The sequence below is a fragment of the Ursus arctos genome, unplaced genomic scaffold (genome assembly GCF_023065955.2).
Source record: "Ursus arctos isolate Adak ecotype North America unplaced genomic scaffold, UrsArc2.0 scaffold_20, whole genome shotgun sequence".
Taxonomy (NCBI): Eukaryota; Metazoa; Chordata; class Mammalia; order Carnivora; family Ursidae; genus Ursus; species Ursus arctos.
In genome coordinates, this window is record NW_026622875.1 from 6,973,872 (window position 1) to 6,992,124 (window position 18,253).

Sequence of the window (18,253 nt, forward strand, 5' to 3'; positions counted from 1 at the left end):
CTGATTATTTACATAAGTACAGCAAAAATAGTGATTGATCATAAAGGCTCTTTTAAATCTGCCTTGCTTGAACTTTTTGTAAGGAATCTCCTGACTGAACTTTTAACAGCCTCTGAAGGCCAGAAGCCAACCCAAATACTTGCATGAGACTTCGCCTGTAATATCTATGGTTTTGGGTTAATTCCTCTCTTCTTGAGGTTCCCCCAAATATCCTGAAGTTCTTGCACCCACAATGAAGTGACCATGTTTACTCACCCAGTAAGGCTTCTTGGAACCCTGTAAGCAAGGTATCAGGCTGTTTCTCCAAGGAGCTTTATTGGTTCCAATAAAGTCAACCTTAAAGCTGAGTGGGCATGAGTCTATGCATGTCTCCCTCAAATACAACATTCCAGTGAAAACCATGGTAATATAATCAGTGTTTCCAGTTGTGTCCTGTTACAAGGAGAACAAATTTTTACTGAACTTATGCAAATAGAAAACTGTTATGAAATTGTAAGAATACTCACTGAAAGTTTAGGAGTTCTGGAAAGATCAAGCTAGGGAAAAAAAGATAAAATGTACCTTTGTGAACAAACCAAAATATTTATCAAATTGTTGTAAGTCATAGTATAAGAGAAAAACTTTCCCTTAAATCTGAAAACAAAATATTTTAAAAAATCATTAATGGTTCCAACAGAAAGGTCATAGAAATTATAATCATCCTCTTCAGTTCACTCAGTCCCATGTTATTCTTTTCTGCTTGAATCTAGTTTAGTTTCCACTAGTTCCCGGAAATTCTTACCCAGTTCAGTTTTATAATCAAGGTCATCAAAAGAAACGTACTCAGAGTTCCTTCCAGGAGTCTCACTGAAGATGAAACACATATGCAGGGAAGCTTTTGTGAAAGCATCTGAGTAGAAGTATATGTGTCTGTAAATGATAAAAGACTTAAAAATGGCCACGGTGAAACAGCTGATTAGAATGAATGATAAGGCAGTGGACAAGTAACTTTGGTTTTCTGTGACACGTAACACTTTTTAAACACTTATTTTAATAACTACACAAATATAATTTAAGAGGGTTTAATATCACTTATTGACAATGCTTCCCATGTAATTGAACATAATAAGCCTAATTAGTGTAATATACCTCTGTTTGTATAAGGAGAACAAAACTTTTGAAATGTTCCATCGGGCCTCTGGAATATTTCACTTAAGAGTGTGATTAAAAGATTTCATTTTAGACTTTGACAAGTTTCTCAAAAAATATCAAAAGGTTTGAACAGTTGATTAAATAGGCTCACAGATCATTCCGAAACAATACTTACCTATATTTAACCATAGTGATGAAAGATTTCAAAAGCAAGTACAGAAGGTTATATAGTTGTGAGCAAGAAGGCTCAGGCTTTTTTGGTAAAGACCCAACAGACAAAACATAGAATCTTTGTGTTTCCAGGCAGATTACATGAAAGATAAAGAAAAACTTTAACAAACTCTTATAAAAAGTAAATCAATAATCTAAGAAAATCTTTTCCTTTTAACAGAGAGAAAAAAATTCTAATTTTGTACCAGTGTACTTTTGATAAAACTCATTCTTAAATAAATTTAATCTTAGACAGTAATCAATACAAATAAAATTCCTTTCCAAAGGCCCCTTTGCTAGAAACCTTCTACAACTGTTTTACACTCAGATTTTGTCCTAAGTTTTCCCTCTTCAAATAATTAGGCTCACTTTAGAACAAAATTGTTTTCTTTTCCCTCAACAAAAATGTATTTTTTATATCTCATACTTTTTCTTACCAAAAACATCTTACTCTCCTTGCATACAGAGTTGTTTCTCTTATTTCTAGTACATTTAATACCATATATTAGAATTCCTCACCCTCAGAAAACTTAATTTCTAGGGAAAACTAAGTAGGAAGCAATTATGAATTGCCTGGTACATCAGCAATTTTTACATTGGCGCATTTATGAATGCATTTTATAATTTCTAGGAACATGAGTTTCTTCATAGTATAATCTTTTAATAAAGCACAAAACATGTTTACTAACAGTCCCAAATTGATTTTTAGTTTCTCTGTAATAAGGAAACCAAAAGTAGATAAACTTATGTTTAGTAATTAATGTTTATTTTGTCTTATTTGGAAATGACCTAGACATTCAATGAATTCAACATAATTTAGCACTTAAACGTAGCAAAACTTCAAAGCTTCAAGGTTACCAAAAAGATCTAGGGGAAACTATTTAAAAAGTTCACCTAAAGGGGCGCCTGGGTGGCACAGTCGTTAAGCGTCTGCCTTTGGCTCAGGGCGTGATCCCAGCGTCTGGGATCGAGCCCCACATCAGGCTCCTCCGCTGGAAGCCTGCTTCTTCCCCTGCTTGTGTTCCCTCTCTCGCTGGCTTGTGTTCCCTCTCTTGCTGGCTGTTTCTGTCAAATTAATAAATAAAATCTTAAAAAAAAAATTCACCTAAAATTTTTTTTCTTACTTACATCTATTCAATTTACTTGTTCTTAACAAGTATGCTTAAGTTACCCATAAAAACTTCAAGAGATGGCAAAGTCAGTCATCCTCCCAAGTAATGGTGATTATTTTTTTAAACATTTGGTAACAGAGATAACATCAACTTATCTGACTCTAAGTAAACCCAAACAGAATAAAATTTTTAATTTTAATGCTGGTAATGTTAAAAACATGTCTATTTTAAACCAACAACCTTAAATTAGCTTCAATACAGAATATTTTTTCAGATCATGTGAACTTGAAAAACATTTGGGTTAGTTTCTAAGAGTTTTAGAATGCCCAATCCTTACAAGCGCTTGCCTTCAAACCAAATAAATAGAGCTCTTTTACAAACTAATTTTAGCAAGACAGATAGATAGACACACAAACATACAGATACAAACAAAAATCTTATAGCTTTTATTTTTACTAATATATGTGGTGAGAACATTATAGGCCTGATTTCCAAACACTCTGTTTTGTTTTTCTGATGAGAAACTTCTTTAAGTTTATATTTCAAAGAATGGCTCACAGGTCCCAGAGAAGATGGGGGTAGAAAAGACATAGAGAAAGAATCCGAGTTTTCTCCAAGGTGCAGTTTTTGGAACATACTGGCTTCTTATCAGAGGTGCTAGTCTGGGTATAACAGCCCTTTTAGCAGTCTGCATTTCAAAAAAGCCTCTTTTCCCTTTTTAAAATTCTATCTCAGGGGAAATAAAACCAAAAATAAACTACTGGAACTCTTATCAAAATAAAAAGCTTCTACACAGCAAAGGAAACAATCAACAAAACATAAAAGACAACCTACTGAATGGGAGAAGACATTTGCAAATGACATACCTGGTAAAGGATTAGTATCCAAATACATAAAGAACTGCTACAACTCAACACCCAAAAGCCAAATAATCCAGTTAAAAATGGGCAGAAGACATGAACAGACATCTCTCCAAAAAAGACATCCAGATGGGCAACGGACACATGAAAATATGCTCAACATCACTCATCATCATGCACCCCTGTGTTCATTGCAGCAGTATTTACAACAGCCAAATGATGGAAGCAGCCCAAGTGTCCAGCCATAGAAGAATGGATAAAGAAGATGTGATATACATATACAATGGAATATTATTTAGCCACAAAAAAAGAAATCTAACATTTGCAACAACATGGATGGAGCTAGAGTGTATTATGCTACGTGAAATCAGTCAGAGAAAGACAAATACCATATGATTTCACTCATATATGGAAACAAAACAAAGGAAAAAAAAAAAAAAGACAAACCAAAAAAAAAAAAAAACTATAGTAAAAAAACAGGTGGTTACCAGAGGGGAGGTAGGTGGGAAGATGGGTGAAATATGTGAAGGGAATTAAGAGTACACTTATGGGGCACCTGGGTGGCTCAGTCCAACTAAATGACTGACTCTTGATTTCAGCTCAGGTCATAACTTCAGGGTTGTGAGATCTAGCCGTTTGTCAGGCTCCACACTCAGTGAGGAGTCTGCTTCTCCCCCCCCCCCCCCCGTTCCTCCCCCAACTTGTGCTCTCTCGCTAAAATAAATAATCTTAAAAAGAGAGTCCACTTATCATAACGACCACTGAGTAATGTATAGAATTGTTGAATCACTATATTGTATACCTGAAACTAATATAACACTGCATATTAACTATACTGGAATCAAAATTTTAAACTTAAAAAAAAAAAAGGTGAGCTTGAAAGGTTTCTAGAATTGCATCTCTGGATTTGTAGCAATTTGTAAGACAAAGTTGTTTCCGATTCCCCCCAATGATTATAGCCTGAATACAGATTGACCTGCCTTTTTATTATTTTTTTAAAAGATTTTTATTTGTCAGAGAGCGAGAGCACAAGCGGGGAGAGTGGCAGGCAGACAGAAAAGCAGGCTCCTTGCTCAGCAAGGAGCCTGGTGAGGGACTTGATCCCAGGACCCTGAGATCACGACCTGAGCTGAAGGCAGATGCTTAACCAACTGAGCCACCCAGAACTCCCGGACCAGCCTTTTTAATTACTTTTTTTTTTTTAAAGATTTATTTATTTTAGAGAGAGAGCACATGAGAAGGGGGAGGTGGAGAGGGAGAGAGAAGCAGACTCCATGCTGAGGATAGAGCCTCGCAATGCAGGGCTTGACATGGGGCTCGATCCCACAAAGCTGAGATGATGACCTGAGCCAAAACCAAGAGTAGACACCCAACTGTGCCACCCAGGCACTCCAAAAACTTATTTTTTTTTTATATCAGGGAGATTTTCAACTAAAAAAGGAATCAAAAGATTTATGCCTTTGTAAAATCTGTATCAATTCAAGCATTTTAACAAAAGTCTTTTTTTTCTGAGTACACAATTTAACCTTGGCTTCCATTAGTGCCTGAATATTGGCCTTCCCGATTCATTTGGAAGAAGGCAGGAGAAATTTTGGTCGCCTGTTTTCCTCTGTGAAGGGAGGGTTTCTCCACGGGCCTGTTTGGCGGAATAACCTTAGTATAATCATGGGGTGGAAGAACTCACCTTCACAGCCAGTCAAGGTCTCTGTGAGTGGGACTGGGAATAGGCATTAACCTAATTCCTGAGTTTGGTGGGATCTTCTGAAAGTGGAGGAAAAAAGGCTTTTTAATTCAAAAGACCTGCTGCTGTTCAGGAGACATGGCTTTGCAGTGGTGGGGTCTAGGATACATCCACGAAGCTACCGCCCAGAAATTCCGGAAGCTGAAAGGGCCTGATTACAGCAAGGCCAGCCCTGCTGCCGGTCCCAGGTGCTTCTGCTAAATTCACTTTCTGGCTTTCAGCATGGACATGACTAGCCCGAGTAACCTGTGTACTTTAAACCTAGAGATCAGAGTGTTCTCTGTAAGTCTTCCAGGGAAAGTTAAAATGGGCAGATGGGGTTGGATTTTAGGAAAGGGAATTTATGTTGGATGTGGACATTAATGTCTTAGGTCTAATTTTTTTTTCATCTCATTCGGGGAGTCCCTAAGTTTAGTGATTATACTGATCAGACAATTGAGAGCTCTCCATAAGTAATTTTTCCTTGCAAATATAGCCAATTTAAAGGACCCCTCTTCCAGCCACTGACAAGTAGGATCTTATTAATTCCAGTAGCAAGTCAAACCAATAAGCCCTTTTACGGCATTATCGAAGACGCGAGAGATGACCCGAGAGAGGGCAGACGATGCGGCCCCTATCATACAAAAGTTTACTCCCGAAGATTGTCTAAGAAAGCGAGGACTTTGCTGCACAGGCAGTAAGGATGGGGTGGTGAAAACGGTGTCCTCAGTCTCCCACAAAAATGAACAGATCCGCTAGCTGTGACAGCAGCCAGACACTACTAGAATGGGACTTTCTGACGCTAACAAGCAAGGAAGGAAGACATGACGAAGGCCCCTTACGGGCTAGGACCTTTCATGACAAGCTCCCCCGAGAACTGGCATGGCCAGAGCGGGCTGCTTGTGACTGCGGGTCTTGGAACCCCGGTCTATTTGGCCATCAAGGTGCACACCTGCAAGTGTACCGTCCAGACGGTGAAGACCACAGAGAGGATTCTTACTGATCGAAGCCAAGCTCTTAGGACAGATAACAAGACGACAGGAAGAACCGCATCTGGTTTTTCTGACGTGCACATTAACAGCTTTAGCTAAGTGCTGGGTCTCCCAGAGCCAAACTAATACCTAGGACGGACGTGCTGTGGGTTGTAGATTCTGCGCGGTCACCCTACTCTTGTTACTCCCACCAGTCAGGCTTGTGTTTTTGCCTATGAAATGCTGGTGTTGGATTAAATATCTAGGTTTTTTTCTGATGCTCTATCTTTATAAGCAGAATGTTAAACAAGTTAAAAACACATCAAAACTTACCTTAGTTTCAATATTCCTAACAGTTGGTATAATAGCCCAAAGAAACTACTAAATTCCAGGAAGGTATTTCCTCAACAGGAACAATTTTCAAAGTCACTGTCAACAGCATGAGATGTTGATGAAATGCCAAAGCCAATACTATTCAGGCCTAATGGTGCTACAGCAACAGACATATTCATGGGGAAAATGCACTCGGTTTCATGAATACAACCAATTATCAACTTGAAAATTGAGCAAGCTGTGTGGTGTTGGACAAGTTATTTACCTTCTCCGTGCTTTTGCTTCTTCTATTACAAAATAGACAATAGTAACAGTACCCACTTTCATAGGGCTGTGAAAACTAAATTAAGTGCACTTAAAGCATTTAGCAGATGCTTTGAAAACATGCTCAATACTTTAAAAGATCTTTTTGTAGAAACCTTAAGTTATAAAGCCAAATCTGTAAATCAAGAAAAAGAAAGGAATTTAAGACCATTATTTTATTTCTATTATCCACTAAGAGAAAGGACCAGGAAATGCCTGTCCCATCAGATGATTTTGGGTGAAGTAACCCTAAACAACATGGTAGAACTGTCCGGGAAAGTCCAACCTATTCTAGAAACAAACACTTAACATCTATTCTTTCACAATGTCAATGAATGCAATATACGATAAATTCCAACAGACTCAAATTCAACTAGCGTTTACCAGGTGAATGAAACTGACCAGGCAGCAACTATGTAAATTATATTTTATTATTCAGAGTTGCAGAAACATTAAAATGAACATAGGTAAGAACAGCAATCTGCAAGGGTCTGCTTTTCATTTTAAAATGTCCACAAGAAACTAACACAAAAATAGGCATTTACAAATTTGCAGAAGCCACAAACTGAAGCAATCACCTATATATAAAACAGCTAGAAATTTACTAGCCATTGTAATATCCCAATGAAGCATCTGAAAAATGCTCTCTATTAAGAACATATGAAATCCACTCTTAAAAAACTCTTGTTCAAGTGTGCGTTAGTGGTATAGTGGCGAGCACAGCTGCCTCCACAAAAGCCTGCTCATTAAAAGAGGACACTCCCAAGTGTCAGGATATAAGCCATTCACTTTCAAATTACTGTTTAGCAAAACAATAATTAAAAAAAATTTAAATATAGAGGTATGAGACATAGACAAACAGATAAAGCAAAGATGACAAAATAAATTATTATGTGATGAACAAACTGTTAACAAGATTGTTCATTATTGAGTCTAGATGGAAGGTATAGGCCTGTTCTCTGTACTGTCTTTTTCGGTCTTTCTATATGTTGAAAATTCTTAGCATAAAAAATTCGGAAAGGAAGTTTACATACCATTCTAAGCTTAGAAGTATAACTGAAATCAGTCTCTTCTTCCTTAGATATTAAATATATTTCAGTAACAATCGTATTTTGTTTGAGGTTTTTCAATGAACTGTAAGACCAATCCACAGAGTTGGGATATACGTATAATTACCTTTGACTATATCAGAAGCTCCTGAACATAACAGGAAGGGCTTCTACAATTTGTTTCGGCCTGATTCATTTCCCCAATATCCACTGAAGTATATAGATCTTGCAGAGTCAGTTACAGCTAGTCAACTTAAAGTGAGGAAAGTTAGTTCTTGGCTTTTCCTTTTTTTACGGGAAGTTGACCTGTAGCTTCTAAGTACTTATTGATGAGGTCTTCTTGCGTAGATGGTGAACAGGGCTGGTATCTGCAGTACTCCATTGTGTATTCTCCCTTTCCCTAAGGAGTTAAAAAACAACAGAGACTTTGTTTGTTTGGTACATCTACCAAGGAAAAGTCATGCAAAGACAGGATTTCACACACCTGAGCACTGTGTAGGGTGGTTTCTTAAAGAGCACTTGAGGAAAGTTTAAACACCTGCTTACCTCTGTGCATGACCTAAGCTCTGTGGAATAACCGAACATATCGTTTAGAGGGACCTGAAAACAAACACAGTAGATATCTTAGTATTACTTATTGCAAAGTATTTGAGAAAAGTACAGGAAAGCCTTAGGCATTTAATTCCTTTAAACTTAGGTTTCTACTAACCACTCTTGATTTAAAAGAATTAAAAGCCAGAGATGTATATTTTTGTTTTACTGAAAGTAAAAATCTTATTTAAAAAGAATTTAATGTGACAGTCACAACTAGAAACCCAATCTTTCTGTTTCACAGGGTGGACACCACTGACAGCCTTCCCCGCTCATACCCACTCCACACTCTGGCTGCAGCTCAAAGATGGAGAAGTGTTTCTTCTGTGAAAATGCTAATACAATTTCCTCTGGACCCCTCAGTAATATGCTGACAGTAGTGTCTTCTAAGAGGCCTTATGTAATGTGATATACACTTTCTCCCATGAGATTTAAGTAAAGTACTGGCAATGGAACTCAATATTCTCTAGTAAATCAGAGATAACATGATAAAGAGGCTATACAAATGAAACTTATGAGAAAGATAACTTTTATACATCTAAGAAAATGACATATTCATAAAGGCCCACATAAATCTTATTTTTAGCTTTTGCATTTAAGAGTTGCTCTAAACAGCAAATTATAGAAAGGTTACTAAAAGCAAGACTGTCAGTGACCAATAGTACTTACATCTGCATACACTGTAAAATAGTCCTCAATCCCATCTTGCCCTGTGATTACCCCATGGCGCCGGTTAATCCCCGCAATCACAGGTCCATGGAATTCATTTGGGGCTATAACTTCCACAGACATAATAGGTTCAAGAATACATAATGTTACATTTGCCAAAGCTGGGTTAAGAAAAAAAGACACAAATTAGTTTATTAATCTTTAAACAAATGGGAACTCTTCCCTACCCAGATATACAAAAGGGAGAGTGCTCTCCAAAGGCACACACATGAGTGATGAGGTTAAAATATTTGATCTGGACTCTTTTTTTCTAGAAGCGTAATAGTCACTCTCCTAAGTGTAAATTCCAATAAGACAACACTTGATTACAGTATTAATATTTCTATTACTAATTTTTATCCTTAAACATTACTAAGCTGCAGAGAATATAAAACGGGCCTTCAAACAACATTCAATCAACTCCTTTACCACCTAAATTATCCGGTTGAGGGTTACTTATTCTTTCTGAATACTTTCAGGAGTAAAGACACTCACTGTTAAGTCTTTGACCAGGTAAACCAATTCTTTCTGGTTGGTCCCTAGAAGATAGTTATTTTTAACAATAAGAGAATAATTTTTATCATATATTTGGAGACAAAAATCAAGTCACACCTGAGTTCTGTCTTTCCTTTTCTAGATTAAACAATTTCAACATGTTATTGAGAATCAGAAGACCAAGTTTCTGGTTTCTGCTCTGACTCTAACAAGTTATATATGCCTTTTAGAAAAACAAAAGGTGTCCAGCCGTCAAGTTTCTTCACCTACAAAATAAAGACACTGGATGTGAAGAGACATTTAAGCACTAAAATGTGTGTGTCCAAGCTTATTTTTATCCACCTTACTACATAATCAGAACACTTCTTATTGTGACAAATGCTGACTGAGGGTTATGTTTAACAATGTGGAGAGAATATAGTTACATTTCAAACATTCATATTTAATTTGTATGTTATGACAGTGTGAAATAATACTTCAGCCTCAGACTGAATGAATTATTTCTAAATAAAGACTTTAAGCAAAACACAGAAAAGATGAAAAAATATTCTGTTTTAAGATAATCATAGCTTTCCAGGCATCAATTTCTTTATAATAAATTAATCGGCAATCATTCTTGCATGTTATTAAAGCACTTCTCCTAAAGACACTATTAGCTTAAGTGGAATAATTTTAAGAACAGCAATTTAATACGCTTGGATTTCTTTGAAAAATTTTCTAATTCAAATCATAGCTCAGACTTACCTTTGACTAATTAGTCCTAATCAGTGAATTTTATTCTACAAAGAGAAATAACTAAACGTGGCAGACTCCTAAGCTTCCTCAGCTAAGCCCCAAAGAACCCTGCACAGACGTCTAACGCAGCAGACTAACGATTCGGGACTGTAGAAACAGCTCTATTTCTTGTAACGTCTTGGGTTATCACAACAGCAGAGCTTCCCTGGCTCTAAATAAATGCAATCAATGCAGAAGGCGACACCCAGAAAGACAGACGTGAGCATATTTTCAGTACACAGTACCTAGTGTTTACCGTCAGTCAGTGGTACAGAAGAGCTAGACCGTGAAAGGGTCATATTTTAAAGGGAAGAAAGGGCCAGGTATACACTGCCCACCACTTAGCTGCTGAGGATGTTCAGCCCAGTTCTCAGTTTCGTATTCTCTCATCCTGCTCCCTTCCTTTCAACTCCCTCTCTCTCCATAAATTCACCTCTGGACTCACTTCCAAAGAATCTTGTCCTTATTCATGCCTTCTTCTAACCCGCTGTGACAACACTCTGGAATGAATTCACCCTGCCGTATTCAACAGTCACAGGGCCCCCACTCCCAAAAGCTATGTTTCCTCAAGCAGATCCATGTGCTCTATGGCTTTTTAAGACCACAGGTAAAAATACCAACATCATCATAGAACTTTTAAGCCTGAAGTGGTGACAAGAGGTGGTAATATTTTTATTCCTAGCCCACTAGGAATACCGTTGATAACACCAGGACAGGTGTTGAAGAGGCCATATGAGGTGGTGTTCAAGGGCTAGGACTCTGGGCTGGGTTTGACTCTCAGCTCCACCACTATCGTGTAATCTTGAGCCATTCAATTAACTACTCTGAGTCCTAATTTTCTCAACTGTAAGGTCACTGTGAACGTAAGATATGATAATTCGTGTACTCAGCATAATACACAGCACATTAGTGATCAATCAATGTTATTATGAGCACTCCAAGAAGCTAGGGAATGGTGGCATGGCACAGTACCAGGTCAAAGGTAATATGAAGGAAAGACTGATGAGCATTCACTGCCCAAGTATGCACGTGCAAGTGTTTTCAAATACACTCATATATTTAATTTTATATGCTCTCATATAATGTTATGGAATTACAGTCTCCAAGCAGCCTGGGGGAAGTTCCTAGGACTTGCGCATTTCCACATAGCAAGTACGGAGCAGAGCTGGGATTTAATCTCCAAGCGCATCACATAATGGGGCAGAGATCAAAGAAGGGGTGCTGTCAAGTTAAATGAGCTACCTTTACTTCTAGGTCTCTATCTCTCTTATGAGAGTGGCTACAAGTTTGGGATTTTGGAGGAGACCAAGCACAGTGCTCTAAAACCTGGCCACAGAAAACGATGGCAATGGTCACATGTGTAAGGGGAAACGTGCCCAAACAGAACATTCAATTCTAGATTCAGTTTTAGTTACATCACTGATTAACTATCAGGGACGACGTTTAAACTGTGACCCAACACAGTTCCAGTTTTCATTTTTTTAATGAAAAAATGAGAATCTGAACTATTTTTCTTCCAATTTTGATAATAGAGAACGGCTCATTAAGTCTAAGCTATTCTGATACGGGGCTCATTTATCGACATTTTCACCCCAAAACTCTCAGATGGCATTCAATAAGGTTTATGCATGAAAAGCTGATTTTCTTACTGAACTAAGAAAAGTTCCTTTCAGCCTATACACTTCTTCCTATTACGCGTGACTCAATAACGGATGAAGAAACAGCAAAGTAATTCATCTTTCATGCTAGCACCCTGATTTGTACATGTTTACCTGGCAAAAAAAAAAAAAAAAAATCTCAATTACTATCTAGTGCTTTTCCTTTGCACACCCACCAGGCAGTTAATCATAATTAATGTCTGTACACTTAAATAATTAAAAGTAAATGGCGCATATTTATCTGTTTACTTAATATTCATAGATATACAGACTGTTTCATGGGTGCATATGTGTAAATTACGGGCATATACATCTACATTTAATTATATTTCCTACAGGAGCAATGAAAACGATGATGAGGCTCTTTGCTAACTGACAACCATACAGATTATCGGGCTTTGTGTAAACTCTATCTCCAGGAGAGCTACTGATTTCCAGTCAAGAACCAGCATAGAACAATCGGTGATTTCTAATGTAGCTGTACTTGTAGAAAGTATCACAATATGTATATATCAAATAATCACGTGTACACCTAAAATATCTCACAATTTTGTCAATTCCACTGCAATAAAGCTTTAAAAGAAGTACAAAAGTGATTACAACTAGTTTGTCTAGTTTAAGATTTACTGAAGTGGTAAACACCCTAGATGGCAAAAGAGGCAGGTGTTTTAATGTGAATCATGCCTAAGAAAATCTTATTTTCTTTGTGACTTAATTTCCCTTTTTCCTATTAACACAGTCTTCGGATTATGACAAGATTTCCAGATCACAGATTTCAACTGCATTTTTAACAGAGAGGTGGCATAGAGAAAACGAAGGGTTTTCTCTCCCTTTCACAACTGAGAAACTAAAACACAAATTACTAACAGTTGCCATTAGTTTAAGTAATATAAGGACTTAGCAACCTGGTCAAGAAATGAGCAACCTTTTCCAACCACTGCCCCACACCTGATCAGACATGCAAACAGAAAAACAACACGAAGTCCAAAATTCATTAAGAATCAATCGATAAAATCGTGATTTACAGAATGCTTAAAAAGTATTATGATTTATCTAATTTTTACTGTCCATTTTGACCCCCTCTTTGATAAAAATGTTCCTGAAATGTTTTGTAAATCCTAACATAATTCTCCTGTGTAAAGATACTTATGGACATTATTAATAATGAATATGGAAGAGATGACAAAGGGAATACATTTTCTGCGTTCAGGATACAAGTTTCGAGTTCCTTCGTTGAATAAGCCTGATGTCAAATTGCTGTTTATTTGCTTTTCTCTTTTAAAAACAATGAATCAAATATACTTGCAATTGTTTAGGTTTCTGGTTCATTAGGGTTTTAATACACTGGTTATTCTGTGTGGAAAAGGTTGAAAATTCCACCAGTTTAGCAAGAGGTCTGCGCTGTAAATAAAGTTTATTGAGCTCCTTCAAAATATGGTGTCATTCTCAAAATGCCTAAAAGCCTACAATGTCACACGTTACAAAAATTCCTTACAAATTTATGGATTTCCTGACATCTGATTAAGTCACTAAAAACAGCACATGACTGTAATGTTTCTTTAAATATTTCTTAGTACTCCAAGCACATCTATCTTCTTTATTAAAAACACAATAGCCATGGAGCACCTGGGTGGCTCAGTCGTTGAGCCTGCCTTCGGCTCAGGTCATGATCCCAGCGTTCAGGGATCGAGCCCTGCATCGGGTTCCCTGCTCAGCGGGAAGCCCGCTTCTCCCTCTCACACTCTCCCTGCTTGTGTTCCCTCTCTCGCTGCCCTCTCTGTCAAATAAATACATAAAACCTTTAAAAAACAAAACAAAACACACAAAGCCAAAATATGGAAAGAGCCCAGATGTCCTTAGACAGACGAATGGATAAAGATGTGGCATGCATACACACACACATATCACACACACAATGGAATATGAGTCAGCCATCAAAAAGAATGAAATCTTGAGGTTATTACGGTAAGTGAAAGTCAGAGAAAGTCAAATATCATGATTTCACTCATGTGGATTTTAAGAAACAAAACAGATGAACACAGGAGCAGGGGGGGGAATAAAATAAGGTGAAATCAGAGAGGGAGGTAAACCATAAGAGACTTAATTAAGGTAACAAACTTGAGGGCTGCTGAAGGGGTGGTGGGTAGGGGATGGGGTAACTGTGATGGGCATTAAGGAGGGCACATAATGGAGTGAGCACTGGGTGTTATATGCAACTGATGACTCACTAAACTATCTCTGAAGCTAATAATATACCATATGCTAGTTGATTTTTTTAAAGTGGCAAAAAAACAGAACTTACAGATCATCTATAAATTTAAGCATATGAAAAATACTAGATAATTTAGGAGAACAAGGTAGGCTTTTAATTTCATTAGAAAGAGAACACAGTAATCTACCCTCACTTCAATTCTATAAATATTTGCCCAGAACCTGCCATGTTTCTTGGTGGGCTGCCTAGTACTCTAAGAGGACAAGACTAAAACACAGCATTGCGTTCTGAGTCTCTGATGCTCTATCAGGGAAAACAGACACAGGGTTGCAGAAAGTGCCAGAACACACAATACCTTGTTTAAGAGCACCTTCTCCTGCGCGGATGAAAGAGATTTCATTGGAATCAACCATGTGGTGCGCCCCATCCTGCAGGACAAACCGGAGCCCGGACAGCTTGTGGCCAGAGAGAGGGCCTTTCTCGCAGGCATCCAAAAACCCCTGTTAACGAATGAGCACAACCTCCGGAGTCAGTGGGTTTCTCCTGCACGCGAATTACCAAGAATACTCACACATTTTACTGCTCAGAAGTGAAGCGTTTTTATGAATACTACATTTCACCCCTCAGAAAAGAAGTTTTTAAAAAGTTCAGCAGCTTAACTAAGTTTTATTATTGTGGCATCCAGACGAACGATCCCTTGGAAAAGCACATCACTTAAAGGCGTGAGCTGGTTTGAAAGTGATGCCGATGGTGCTAACACTTCACATCTTCAGGAACGACTTACCTCTTATAACCCATTATACAGACAGCCTGCTCTTAATTTTATAAGGAGGAAAGAGAGGAAAGGCAAGTCAGAGCACCTCCATCAAACCTGGCACTGACCCAACGGCTGCGCCTTGAGCTCCCACTATACACCCATCGCTGCTGTGCCTCGTTGGCAGATGACTACATTACGGCTTTGGTGTTATACACGTCAGTAAGAACTGGAATTCAAAAGTCAGGTCACTTTTCCTAATGCGGTTCTTTTTTTAAAAAAACAGCTTCACTGAAGTATGACTGATACACAATAAACTAAACATATTTTAAAAGTACAACTTGATACGTTCGCAATTCTTTTTCAGTCCCTTCAACATTCGTAGAGCTCCCACAATTCGAGTTAGTTTTTCTTGGCAAACAATCCCACTGCTGCAGATATAGTACAATATATTTCTGACACCGCAAAACTACAAACTCTGTATGTTGAAAAAAATATAAGCTCTCCTTCACCTACATTAATCTTGGAGAACGGAACTTAAAAGTATGACAGGGACACAATACTGTCTTGAAACAAAGTATAATGAACGAAATCACTAAAACACAAAAAAATGCTACCACCACTCAAATGAAAATTATAATCTATTAGTAACGATTTCTAAGTTAAAAGGGTAAATGAAAACCTAAAATCTCAATGTATGAGAACAGACTGCTGAAGTTTTAAAGCCACAGTCTTAAAGCCAGTGACCTAGGAAGCAAACAAAACACTAACCTCTTACACGTGCAAAGCACTTCACAATTTACAAAAAAATGTCACAGAGTATTATCTGATCCTCAAGTTGGTGAGGTTCAGGCTTAAATTTTTTATTTACTCTCAGTTTACAAATGAAGAAACTGGCTCTGAACACCATGATTTACCAAAAAGCACATTAATCAGTAGCAAAGATGATAGGAGAAATCAGATGTTGGGAATCTTAACGAATGATTATGCCACTACAACAGTAAACTTAAAACTTTCATAAATCCCTAACGACTGCTATAAATTTTAATTGTTGATTGCAATTTACAAAGTAGATTCAATTTATCAAAAGAAAGAGAATAACTATGATTAAGAAACAGAATGAGGGGTACCTGAGTGGCTCAGTTGGTTAAGCATCCAACTCTTGATTTCAGCTCAGGTCACGATCTCAGGGTCGTGAGATCAAGCCCTCTATCAGGCTCTGCACTGGGCACAGAGCCTGCTTAAGATTCTCTCTCTCTCTCCCTCTGCCCCCTAGAAGAGTGCTTTACAGATGAAAAATGCTTAATAAATATTTGCTAAGTGCATGTCTTTAAAAGCTGGCTATAATTTTGAGACGGTTGGACTATGAGAAAGCAAATAAGCCCTCTTAGAGAAAGAACTACTGCTTTGTTTTCGAAAAAATAAAGAAAACAAAAAACCAGAATGAGTTCCCCCTCATTATCACAGCATGTATTTATAGCTCTTCAATATAATGAATTGAAGATTCTAAATCATATGGAAAGCTTGACAATCAGATAAAGAAAAAGGACTGTAACTAAAATGAACCATGGAAGACAATGCAACAAAAATAGGATTTGAGAGGCACCTAGCTGGCTCAGTCAGAAGAGAATGTGACTCTTGATCTTGGGGTCGTGAGTTCGAGTCCCACGTTGGGTGTAGAGACTACTTAGATAAATAAAACTTAAAAAAAAAAAAAGAAATATGATTTGATACCTAAATAAACTGTTTGAAAAAAAAAAGTAATAAAGTTATTTTTGTTGTTACCTTTTCTACTGCAGGCACAAACTGCTTTGGAACATTTGCCCCGAATGTTTCATCTGAAAACTCCAATTTAGTGTAGTTCTCTGGGTCCAGGGGCTCCAGTACACCTATCACTTTTCCAAACTGGCCTGCACCACCCGATTGTTTTTTATGTGTAAATTCAAACCTGAAAGTGATTTAGGAAGGGGGAAAAATCAACACAGCATTATGTTAATTACCAAAGTGAAATAATTCTCACTGATTTAAATGAAAAACCACATTTCACCATTTTCACTTGCTCCTTTGAATACCTTGCCATAAAATTATAAAATTTATTTAAAAGGTAATTCTTTCTTTCAGGTTTCTACTTGGAGGTGAGGGTGAGGTACAACCCCAAAGTAATCCACGGTTTTAATTCTGTCAATTCTTTACTTCACAAGTAGAAAAGTAGAAGTGTTGAAAGTCAGTCTAAGGTTCTTGCTCTAGTAACCTACATTCCAAAGAGCTCGCCCTCTTCTTTTGGAATGTCTCCCTTCCCTGGGACACAGTGTTGTCTTCTTAAATCTCTACAACTAAAGACAGTTACTTGAAAATAGGAGCTCTGCAGTTAATTTATGCAGAGAGTTCCTACCTGAGTTTACTACTGGGACTTGATGGAGTGATGTAATACAAGGGAAGGGAGTTTCAGGTGGATTAATACCTGAAAAGAGTAATGGCAGAATGATGACTAACGTAAGTCAGTCACTTAAATAGACACATATACAGACAGGTCAGTGTTTACTTCCAACCACTAATGGCAAATAAACAGAATAAGCACTTTATGTACGTATTAAGCATTTGTAAACATACACTATTTCCCTGAAAAAAAACATTTCATGAGTATCTACTGCCTGCAAAGCATTTCTTCCTTTAAACTGAAACCTCCTTCAAGACCTCAAGATGAAAGAGGCCAGCTGCTTTCAAAACTGTCTCAGATAACTGCAGGTAAAGGGACACCCATGAGTGTGTTCCTACCTACAGATCTGTGGTGGTTTGGAATTAGTAAATATTCATTTTGGTAGGCGATGCCAGCTTGGAATATGCGGGTTCCATAAAAAGCCTAAGTGTGAATGTGCCTGACGAACTGCCTTCAGTTAGTCTTCCTGTTGCCAAGAGATTCAGGAGGAGCCGAGAAAAACAAAATGCTGAAAGGTTCATTTTTCTGGGAGGGGAAACAACAGCTATCAGAACTAAGCGAACGAAAGCAGAAGGGAAGCGAGTGCCAAAGCCCACGGAATTACTGCAGGGACCGCACAACCGTGGCCCACCAACAAACTCTTGGGTATGCACAACTTCTCCGAGACATTTAAAGTTTCGTTTTCAATCTGACAATAAGATAAGATCAATACAGACATACACTCACTCTGTGCTATCTATAGGGTAATCACGAACCAGGGATGTTTACATTTAAGTTAAAATTTTTAAAAAACTTAAAATTCAGCTCCTCGGTTGCACTAGTCACATTTTAGGTGGTTAACAGTCCAAGTGGCTACAGTACAGGGCAGCACAGAGAACTGGAATTTCCAGCACTGCCCTGCAGGACCAGTTCACAAACATGTTCAGGGGCCACGT

The 18,253-nt window shown here is 37.7% G+C and overlaps 1 protein-coding gene across 1 annotated transcript in view; it reads right to left on the minus strand.

Annotated features, from left to right (window-relative positions):
* Nucleotides 1–7,050: 7,050 nt before the first annotated feature.
* The window catches only part of GFM1 (G elongation factor mitochondrial 1), a 42,555-nt gene continuing 31,352 nt past the window's right edge, over nucleotides 7,051–18,253 (minus strand). Inside the window, exons 14-18 of the mRNA XM_026497374.4 lie at nucleotides 16,667–16,829; nucleotides 14,483–14,627; nucleotides 8,950–9,110; nucleotides 8,236–8,289; nucleotides 7,051–8,089 (exon numbers count right to left, since the gene is read on the minus strand). Coding sequence (XP_026353159.1) covers nucleotides 7,958–8,089; nucleotides 8,236–8,289; nucleotides 8,950–9,110; nucleotides 14,483–14,627; nucleotides 16,667–16,829 — 655 coding nt within the window. The 3' untranslated portion in view covers nucleotides 7,051–7,957. The remainder of the gene's footprint in view (nucleotides 8,090–8,235; nucleotides 8,290–8,949; nucleotides 9,111–14,482; nucleotides 14,628–16,666; nucleotides 16,830–18,253) is intronic.